This window comes from Scardinius erythrophthalmus, assembly GCF_964197995.2.
Source record: "Scardinius erythrophthalmus genome assembly, chromosome: 18".
NCBI lineage: Eukaryota > Metazoa > Chordata > Actinopteri > Cypriniformes > Leuciscidae > Scardinius > Scardinius erythrophthalmus.
The window spans coordinates 33052819-33063975 of NC_138238.1; the positions used below are offsets into that span (position 1 = coordinate 33052819).

Consider the following 11157-nt stretch of genomic DNA (forward strand, 5'->3'; position numbering starts at 1 on the left):
CCAGAACTTTATATTTAGTGTTGTAATTATCTGCCTTTGAAAATTACATGGTGAACTATAAGATATCTATAACTATACTAATTATACTATGTTGTTTACCTTTATGGTATACTTGTGATGGAATATTCTGGGTTCACTTATTTTCTATCGGCCATCTGGGGTATCCTTTCGACTACCACTGACAATAACTTTTCCCTCAGTTTGTTTGTGAAAAGGTTAAACCACAAGGTTTAACAGGTGAAATATGAAGCTTGTATTTTTGCTAAATCACTTAAATGTATTGTTAAGTAAAAATGTTTGCTATTTGAGTTATAAAGTTGTCTAAATTTTACGGTGGGACTACTCTAGTTGAAGGAACTTCTGCAAATAACCCAGAATATTCCTTAAAAGCCAAACAGTTAGGGTGTTTTAAATTCAGAAGACCACCCTAACACCGACATGCTCCTACATGACATTTTCAAAGGCCTCTGTCATAACATCTGTTGCTGTGGCGTTGTGCACAAGTAGTGTTCGTCTCCATCTCACTGTGTTGTATCACTCAGGTTACCACAACATTGAGCTGGAGCTCAAGAGTCCCTCAGAGCTGTCCTATGAGCCCCCTACCCCTCTTCGCCAGGATGATTTCTTTAGTGAGGACAGTAGGCAAAACTTCCCTTTTAGTGCCCCTGTTAGACCCAGTGAACTGTCCTTGCCAACCACTAGTGGCTCAGTGTCTACAGATACCAAGCCACCTACTGTCATGGCAGAGGACACCTATATTGGAGGTCGAGAGTCTGTTGGCCAAGAGGATGGGTCAGCTGAAGATGACCTTGGTGTCAGCCACGAATCTGTTGCCCCCTCAAAACAACATGACAGTGAGGGAACCTCCAAAGAATCAGATGTATTCCCAGTAAAAGAGCAGCAGGAACCTAAGATGCCTGTTTGTGCCTCAGCCAGTCAAGCTCCTGGAGAGAGTGGAAAGTCTGGGTTTGATGAAGAGATGACCCAAGAGAAGATAAAGTCTCTCTTGGAGAACATTAAGTTGGAGGAAGGCTCAGAGGATGAGGAGATGACTGAGGAGAGGCTGCAAGAAATCCTCTCCCAAGTGCAGCAAGCAGAAAAAGACATGTCTTCAATTTCAGGTCTGCAGAGTGAGACATCCGGTGCAAACGTGAAGACGGCAACTTCTGGCCAAGGACTGGGTGCTGATAAACAAGGGCAAAGAGAGTTCAGGTACTGTGACCTCTATTAACAAACTGTAGTCATCTTATTCCACAAGCTCAGCAGGTTAGGTATCAATCAAGTAATGTATTTTAAACTTCAATGCATCCACAGCCAAGAGCCAATGTCCTCAACACCTGGAGTGCAAGCTGAGAAGCAAAATGGAGAACATCAAGTACTCCAAGCCCAAGCTGTCTTATCACCAGACGCCAGTGAGTCTTTCAGCAAACCAAAGGGCAAAGCAAGGAAAGATTCTGGACGAGAGGAAGTGAGCAGTGAGGCTCTGGAGGACAGAGGACCAAACCACAGGGAGGAGGTTTCCGAGCCTAAAGTCCAGGTACAGTGTTCTTTGAGAGACCTTGAAAAAATGACACCAATTCTCTGTAGATATTCTATGATAGATAAACCAAGTTTGTAACCAAGCATGCACTCACATGGCTCAGGGTGTCTCGATCTGCCCGTTTGTCCAGAACTAAGTACACTGCCCAGGGATTCAGCTATTTCTTTTGGGCTCTTCTTTTGTGAAAGTGCAATTGCATTGTAAACATTTCACTTTATTATTTTACTACAAATGTCAGTAGGTCTTCTCTGGTCTCTGAAGTCTCAAGGTGCAAAGAAGATGCACACTAAACAACGTAAATATTACCAAAAAGATATTGGTTGCAGCAATACCAACTATAGAATGTGCAACCTTGTAATCGTGTCACAGGTAATTAAGGATTCAATGTCCTAGTATTTAGTAGATCAAGACTTTTGCAAGTACCTGAATCATACAATAGGGAATTAGGAAGTGGATTGAGACACACCTTCAATACTCTACTGACTCTTATACTTCTAATGACATTTTTAAAAAAAAGTACATTTATATGCACTTTTTTAAAAGTTCTGACTGAAATCATACCAGATGGGCTAACAGACCTAGACAATGGTAGCTTGGCTTTTTCCAGCATGTATACACATTTAATTAAACTACAATTGGCCTTGGTATTTTGCGCTTGATGTATGATGTGTATTGTATTTAATACTTGAGTTACTAGATTGATTAGAACTGCACATGTAAATGCGAATATGTTCTCCATTGAAAGAAAAAATAACCATTATCAAGGCTGGGTCACCATCAATTCTTGAGATTTGTAACTTGAAGAACATTAGTTGAAGGTCTGAAGCATTTCATATGAGCTTGATTGCTCATTCACTGCTGTAATGTGCTGACCTGACTCTAGCAGGAAGTGCATAGAGATAATGAATACAGCTCTGATGAGGAAGAGACTGTCACCACCAGAGTGTATCGGCGGAGAGTGATTCTGAAGGTACTATGAGTGGAACTCTTGTAGTTTTGGGCCGGTTTGTGTGCTACAAAATTTGCGTGGGCTTAAGTCTGTGTGCTACAGTAAGAGGGAATGAAGTGATTAGCACACTGCTACTTTTCATGAAGAAGTTGCTGTGATTTCTGAAGTGTTTATGTCTCTCTTGTCATCTCTTTTTTTTTTACCTTTCGTCTTTTAATTTTCTTCTTTATTTTTATTAAAGACAGGGTAGGCTATTTTGGAGCGGCTAGCAATAGCAAGCTAGCCTTGAAAGCATACGATCCCACCCTCCCTTCAGAGTGCTCTTCAAAGCCACGCCTCCTTCAAAACATATGAATGTGCACAGCTGAGTCTGCAAAACGTCACAGACAGACAGTGTTAAATTACCTTGTAGCAAGGTTTGTTATTCAGGGAAGGAGGAGGCAGGAACCAGCGAACGTTAAAACACTTTAATCATAAACAAACACAACATGAAAGTAAAGCGGTAGCTCCTCACGGACGACTGCTGCATTAAAATATAATGAAACAACATTAAATAGTCCAGGCCTGGTCCTCTCTTTCACTGTCGTTGCTCCTCCTTTAATGCTCCCAAAGCTCCTCTGTGAGAAACTCAAGACCGGGAGGCATGTTACGCTCATTAACACTCAGGCCACCGGCCTCGCACTGTTCCCACGGCTCTTGGCTTCATCCTGCTTGCCACGTACCTCATGTCTTAAAGGACATAACATTACACTAATATTGGACTTAAACAACTGAAAGAACTCTGACTTGTACCACCTGACTGTTACTGATTCATTTTTAGTGTTGCCTTAGAAATGCATAAATCCTCGTCTGAAGATGTGAACCACTCCGAGTAGAACATCATGGGTTTCCATCTATTAATTACTGTAATTCTGGCGTGAACACAGCATAAGCCTGTTGTTTTGGTTCAGAAGAAACTGTAAAGGGTGGCTACTGTTTGTTTGCGGCGCTCTGGTAGGACATCCTATCATTGCATTCGGACCGAATGAAATAAATGAACGGACATTTTTTGGTCAGGACTTCCACAGAAGATATATGTAAAAAAAAAACATATTATTGATTGCTATCTGGAGTTTCAACCAGTATAACAAAAAGCATTTATGTAAAACATAACCTACCCTACCTTTAATTAAATGTGCTTGCTAACGCATCACTACTAATACTTCATATTGATATTAAGCTTCGCTACATATTGATACCTCATTTTGTGCATCTTGATTTTACAGATTTGCTTTTAACTAAACCAAATTTTAAAAACATTAATTATATATATATATATATATATATATATATATATATATATATATATATATATATATAAACTATTTTTTTTCACAGGATTTACAGGATTAATTTAAAGAGTGGTGCTTTTGGCATGTCATTTGAAAGATAAGCCTGCATAAGACAATTAGCTCATGCTGTTTTTTTTTTTTTTTTGCCTGTAGTGATGATGTTGTCATCAGCATGTTTGGTTTGAATCTTTATATTTTCTTACACCAAAGAAAAGAATCTGAAATATCTCATCATGCATCCCACCTCTATAGGGTGATCAGGTCAAAAACATCCCTGGTGAGACAGTGACAAAGGAGCAGTACACGGACGAAGATGGAAACATAGTCACCAGAAAAGTAATGTCCATGCCCACCCCTAGCAGTGTCACCATCTCCTCACTTTACCACATCTGTTCTCTTCCCACTGTCCCCGTGTCGGTATAAACCAGTACCATGAGTCGTGACTTTACCCCCTTCTCTTAGGTCACCCGTAAAGTGGTGCATCTCACAGCTTCTGTTGAGGAGAAAGGCAGGAGAAAGCGTGGGAAGCGTTCCCGGCAGGCCGGTAGGGCCGAGCAGGAGGAAGAGGGGGGCCCCGGGCCCCACAGAGTGCACACTGAGGTTGGATTGTGTGCAGTGCTGATGCTAAAACTAGTGCAGGCCTGCAGTGTGCAAAACATGCGTTGTATTAGGATTCTAACTCAAGATTTTGGTTTGACGTGGCTTCATTAATGGAAAACTGATCTGTGTTGATTGATATGCTGTGTTCCCTTGCTGTGAGCGTGTTTTAATGTTGTTCCCACACCGAACAAAAAACATTCAGAAGAAAAAGCAGACTCAAAAATATGTGGGGTTGAATCAGCTTGAATCAGCGAAACAGTTTCAGCTGGAGTCCATTGATTTTCAGCTGAAGCTGAAACTATGCTGAAAGCCTTAAATTAGGCTGCATCCTAAAACAAATGAAAGTGAAAAATAAACGACTTTCCAGACATAAAGAGGACCATACATTAACATTTTTTAGGACTGTTTCTCATGAGCTTGACTTACTTTTCATAATAAAAGCTACAGGTATCTTGACAAAGCTAGTTTATCTCGAGTTATCTCACAAAAACAAATTAACCAAAAATACAACAGTATTGCATGGCATAGTTCAGTCATGAAACTGAACTAGGCTGATTGGCCTCTTGTGATCCTGCAGCCAATGAGATTGCTTGCTCAACATTTAAAGGGGTGGTTCACTGCCTTTTTTCTTTGCTTGATTGTGTTTATGGGCTGCAATATAACATGTCTTCGTGTTTCGTTTGTTAAAAAACGCCTTATTTTTCATAAATTTCACCTTTATTGTAAACCGCTTCCTCCTCTGTCATTTGAACGACCGGTTGACTTCCTGATTCTATGAAACCACTCCCTCAGAAAGAGGCAATGAGCTCAGATTGGTTAGTTCGGCCGGTGTGTTGTAATTGGCTAAACTGCGTCCGGAATCTTCACGCCCATTACCTTTACGGGCGACAGTTGCATGTGCTCCGGTCAAATGTAATGGTGTCAATATTGCCTCATCAGTTTGAGCCAGAATCAGACCCAGAGAGCGGTGATGAAGAGAGTCAAGCAGAACCTCCGCAAACACGGCTCTTACTAAACGTTTCTGAATGGTAATTTATTTTATTTTATTATTATTCTCTCAAAGAATTTCCATACGCTGTTACTTGAAAATGCTACTGCTGTTTGTTAGCTTTTGAGATACGCTTTTCCCCTGATTAAACATTTAATATAACTGAATACATGACTGAGTAATACCATTTTTTAAAGATATTGTTTTATTGATAGAATGAACAACCGTTTAACTATTCACAAAGCTTAGTTTACTCAGTTTGTCGTTTTCTTTAGGTGTACATGTGATAGCAGCTGAAGTTTGCTGTTGCGATAATTTTTTGAAGTTTGTACACGTTTGTCTTATACACACAAAATAGCATCGAACTAACTAGCTACTATAAACAAACAGCTTTGGCATTGGTTTGCGTTCTTGATCAAATCAAAAAATTACGTCATAAAGTATACATGGAAAATACGTTTACAAAATTTGTACATATTACAAATTCGGGTCCAAAATGTTTGTACGCGTTTGTCATATACTAAAGCCAGCGCTGGCATTTTTTTACATCCTTGATAAAACTAAAACATTACGTCTTAAATTATAATTGTGGCCTCTGGTTTTAAAGCTGTAACTGCTTCATGTTGGAGTAATAGTTTCTTGTTGAATCCGGCATTGAACTCGTGTAGATTCTGGAAGCTGTCTTCCGTAAAATGCGCAGCACAGAGAGCTAAACTACGATTGTAATTGTCAGGAACATAACCAAACTTAAATTTTAACCATTGTTGACGAACTACAGCGTCTGTAGGAAGCCTGAACACAGAAGACCTGACAGCTACAGCTCTCCACTATAACTCCTCCTCTTCGACAGCAGAACATGTTCCGGAGGGAGGGTGGATGTAAATGTATGGGTTAGTTACGTATAAAACCCGGGAAGTATCTCGTTGTAGTCCCATTCGAGACGTTTTTGTAGGCATTAAACTTCCTGATTTTTAAAAGACAATATCTCCGCTTACGTTGAACTTTAAGCGCAGCAACTTTGCAGATACTGTTCATGCACCAACAGCAACATTACACAGTATTTAAAATGAAAAAAGTGAAATAGCAATCAACCACCCCTTTAAATTGTCTGGTGTTTAGTATTTGCTCTAGTCTAGTCCTGCAGCGTGCTATCAGAGTTCCTCCGAAACCCTCTACCTCCCCCAGCTCCACCTGCCTACATCTGCTGCGGGATATTAAAATATATGAGTTTTACAATATATATTAAATAATTTAATATTTATCATAAATATACAGTATTTTCTATTATAATTTTAAAATAATGAGATTAGTTTTTTATACAAAATATAGAAATGTATTTTTATAAACATTTATGACACTGTCTAAACTTAAGACTGCACAGGTGGTGTTACTGCTCATGTGGCTTTAAGTTCTATATAAATAGGTTTTGCTCACATTGTTGATGTGTCCTGGCTGGGACTAATTTAATGGATTTCTTTTAGAGAGTTTTCTTGTGCTACCATGGATGGGCATTGGTAACCCTGCAGACACTGTGTTGTATGACGGCTCTTTTAGAGTCATCTCTAACGTGCTTTATCTGCCTCTGTCATTTCAGGCTGGAGGAGGAGTGAAGGGCAAAAAGAAGGAAGGAAGACAAAGGGAGGAAAAGGGTCAATCGTAACAGTTGCGCTCTTTTTTGGTAAGCCCATAGGCACAAAACTAGAAAGGTCAGTGGAAGTCAATGGGTAGAAAGCAGAGCAGAGTAGAATCCTGCCAGATCAGGCGGTAGATTTGTGTGTAGTCATCAACACAATAGTTTCAACCAGAGAAATGTGCTTTGTTACAGCGATTTTTCCAGTAGACCGCAGCCCACTGATGACATGCAGACACAGCAAATTAGTCCATGCAGTTGTTCTCTTACTGATAGTACTGTGTCTAGAGCTCTAGACCAAGACAAAGTGTTTTGAAGGGTCATTTGGGTCTTGCGTTGTGAATTCGCACTTTGACTGGACATCTAATGTCTACATGAAATTCAATTCAAATTCAATGAAATTCAATTTAATTACTGGCTAAGAAAAATATTTCTTGCGTATTTTACTTCATAATATTTCTTTGTTCTACTCTTTCCAAATCCTTCTTTCTTTCTTTTTGCAAGATTAAATTAGATTTTGAATCTTATATTTTCACTGTATTCTCCGAATTTTGAGGCGAAATTCTGAATTTTTAATGCACCTCTGCAATGTATATCAAAAGGCATTTCTTAAAGGGATAGTTTGCCTAAAATTGAAAATGATGCATATGGGGAAGCGTGATCAAAATGTTCTTGGTTATCGTATAATGTCACTTCTACAGAAATATATAATTTCTTTCTTTTTGTCCTGTATGTCACTGTGTTTCAGATTTGAAAGTGTTTCGAAACCATCTTCCTGGGAGAAAGGTCACTGGAAACGCACACAAGGTCAGGGGATGAGGAACGTGTGTCTGCAGCTTTCATAAAAACAAACGGTTTTCAGCCAGACGACTTTTGATTTCGCATGAGCATGAAAAATAAAAACGTGTTTCTGTCAATAATGGCTAATGGTCGAGAAGACATTGTTGGTGCGACGTTTCAATCGACCGGGGGGGCGTCCGATGCGAGAAGCTCCATGGCAGCGCTCAAGCACTTCCGTGACCAAAGAGGCCACAAAACATATTGCTGGTTGACAGAAATGGAGGGACTTGTTTGAATCACCTTCAACACTCGCCTTACATTTTTTTCCTCTCGGATCCATAATGTCGGAGTGTATAATGCTATCGGAGCTTAGGATGTATATAAATTACACTGTATAAATTTGAAAGTGGGTTACAATATTGTTAATGCACTGGCAAGTGTGTAGGAATGAACTACCAATTCTGATTCCAATTTTAAGGGAACGCTTCACATGCACTTGTATAATTATTAGCAGAAAATGTTTGTAAATGAAAAAAGCCAGCTTGATTTTAACAACTGATATTTCTTTTAAACCTACTGCGGCTCTCGGTGGTACGGACATTGGAGCAGCTGTAGTTTTGTTCAAAGACTTCTTCAGAGTACTAATATTTTCATGCATGTGATTCACTTTATTTCGATTTTTTTAAACGGCATAACACACGAGAGAAGGGGGAAAGATGTTCTGTACGTGTACACTCACAGCCTTGCTAATGCTTACCTTTTTTTTTCTTTTTTTTAACGAAGATGACAGTATCACACCACCACTGACTCATTGTTCAGCTTCACTAAAATACACTGTGTCCCGTCACATCACAGCGCCGGTTTCCCTATGCAGTTACAGATAGTGACAGTTACTGAAATCCGAATGCTCACCGGAATGCGTCAAGTGGACTGCCGTGATGCACTTTTAACTGTTTTCGTGTGTGTTGGCTCGAAGATGTAGAAGTCTTTCTGTCAGCCTGTCATTTGTAATCATTCTAGCAGTGTTTTACTACTTTTCAAGGCTGCTGTGGTTTTGGGGAAAATTTTACTCTGGTTTTGGTGCATTATTGAGAAATCACCCAAGCATTAATGGATGATAAATCTGGTAACAAACATATGTATGGAAAAAAAAGCATACACTGGATGATCAAATTAATTATTTAAGCTTATAATAAATTGTGTTCAAACCCTCAATGTGTTTTCGTCCTTTTTCAACATTAGCGTTTACATGGGGGAATCTCATAATAAAAGTTACGTACGATATTGACATAAAAATATAAAAAGATAAATGATTGTTTTCATTATAATTAAGCACATTTCCCCCACACATTCCTCATTAGTGTAATGCAGTAATAACAATCATTCTATCCAGTGTTTTATTATTGTACAAATAGCCCTATATCATAATGTTTACATAACGTTTTCCTGCACAGATACTGTATACTTTACTGTTTATTTTATCTTTTTTTATAGGCACTCGACATTTGAGGAAATGTGGTCAAAATGGTCTTGGTTGACATAATGTCTTAAAACATCTAAATGCTCTTAAAAAAGTAGAAGACTTGGATTAATCTGCTTGATTTGGATTACTTTTAAAATCTCTATGAACTTTTTGAAGCTTGAATATTTTGGTTATGTGACTTTCAAAGGATGGACAAAAATGATATAAAAAGTGTGTGTGTGTCCCAAAGATAAACAAAAGGAATAAAATAAGGGTGAGTTAATGATGACAGAATGTTCAGGTGAAGTAACCCTTAAATTACATTACATATTACCAAAGAAATCAGCAGTGTTCAGCTTCCTTTGGCAGTCTCAACTAGTGAAATTCAGAAATTCAGTCAGAAATTGCATTGGCTTGCAGTTCATACTATTTAGAATGCAAGATTTGTTTGGGAGGTTGGTTTCATGGAATACTCAGCTAAACATTTAACATAGACTATTTAATAGAAAATAATAATACTTGGCAGGCCAACAATTGTCTTCCTTTCAATATATTCTTTTTTTATTGGAAACATTTGTTCACTGAAAAATATATAATTTGAATGTTATATTTTAGCAATTGATTTAACTTATACAACATACAAATAGAAGTGTGCCACAATAATCTTTATTAATAAATATATTTTTAAATCTGGCAAAATCTGATCAGCGCTGAGAAAATAAGCAGCTTGCACATGATCACACTGTCTGTCTGTCTGCTGCTTCAGCAAACGTCTGAGAAACGATTTACGCCTGTTTAGGGACATTATGAGCCTTTGAACTGGAAATACACAAAAAGTTAAAAGAGCAGAATTATTGTTGAGCCCTGTTGTGCCTGAATTCAAGCCACACACATTTCCAGAACTAACCGTTTGAACGAACCGATTCTATGGGGTTAGAATTGTTGCATTATTCCAAATAAATAGATTGAGATTCACAAATAAATGCAAAAAGATTCATAAAAAAAATCACAAATAAATTAAATGAGATTTCCAAATATATATATATATATTTTTTTTTACAAATGTGTTTTGTCACAAACACAACTCTGCCTAGCACTCATTTGTGAATCGCTTCCATGCATTTCATAAAGAATGAATAACGTGACACTTCCTCGTTGTTCCCATAACAGAGATGTAAAGCGCTGTTTCTCTGGCATTTTCAAAGGCTCATAAAATATAAAACTGTGGTTTGGCTTGATAAACAGTCTAATGGTCTAACAAGATCAAAAGTTTAGACATCTTTTACAGTACCAATTTCATGGGCCTTATACCTCCTATTTGAGCCAATGCAGAAGAACGAGCAAAGTTATTTCAGGGCAAGACCACCCTGATTTTAAAGCAAATCGTGATTGGATTGAGCGAGAGAGTGCTATGATTGGTCAGCACAAATGGATGTTATCTGATTGGCTTAAGAAGAAGGTGGGTGTAATCCACTTATTTGTGGATTTGTCTGCATGTTTTGATCTTTTAAAGTCTATGGTTTTGATGCTAAAAATGTTTCAAAATCCACAAATGTGTGCAGGGGATCTACAAATGCACAGGAAGCGATTCACAAATGCATAGAAAGTGATTCACAAATGCACAGAAGCGATCCACAAATTAATGTCAGGCAGAGTTGTGTTTGTGACATAAAACACTATTTGCAAATCTCATTTTATTTATTTGTGAATTGTATTATTTTTTGTGCAGCTTTTGAAAAATTCTTTTTGGATTTCAATCTATTTATTTGTGAATTTTTATATTTTTTGTGAATTTCTTTCCATTTATTTGTGACTGTCAATCTATTTATTTGGAATAATGCAACAATACTAACCCCATGCGATGCGCTGTAATGAAT

General features: G+C 38.1%; 1 protein-coding gene across 1 annotated transcript in view; it reads left to right on the forward strand.

The window, feature by feature from the left end:
- Positions 1 to 9026, forward strand: part of ank3b (ankyrin 3b) — a 181803-nt gene extending 172777 nt beyond the window's left edge. The window contains exons 41-47 of the mRNA XM_081393523.1: positions 543 to 1212; positions 1315 to 1537; positions 2424 to 2510; positions 4073 to 4156; positions 4283 to 4420; positions 7003 to 7086; positions 7787 to 9026. Coding sequence (XP_081249649.1) covers positions 543 to 1212; positions 1315 to 1537; positions 2424 to 2510; positions 4073 to 4156; positions 4283 to 4420; positions 7003 to 7068 — 1268 coding nt within the window. The 3' untranslated portion in view covers positions 7069 to 7086; positions 7787 to 9026. The remainder of the gene's footprint in view (positions 1 to 542; positions 1213 to 1314; positions 1538 to 2423; positions 2511 to 4072; positions 4157 to 4282; positions 4421 to 7002; positions 7087 to 7786) is intronic.
- The last annotated feature ends 2131 nt before the right edge of the window (positions 9027 to 11157 follow it).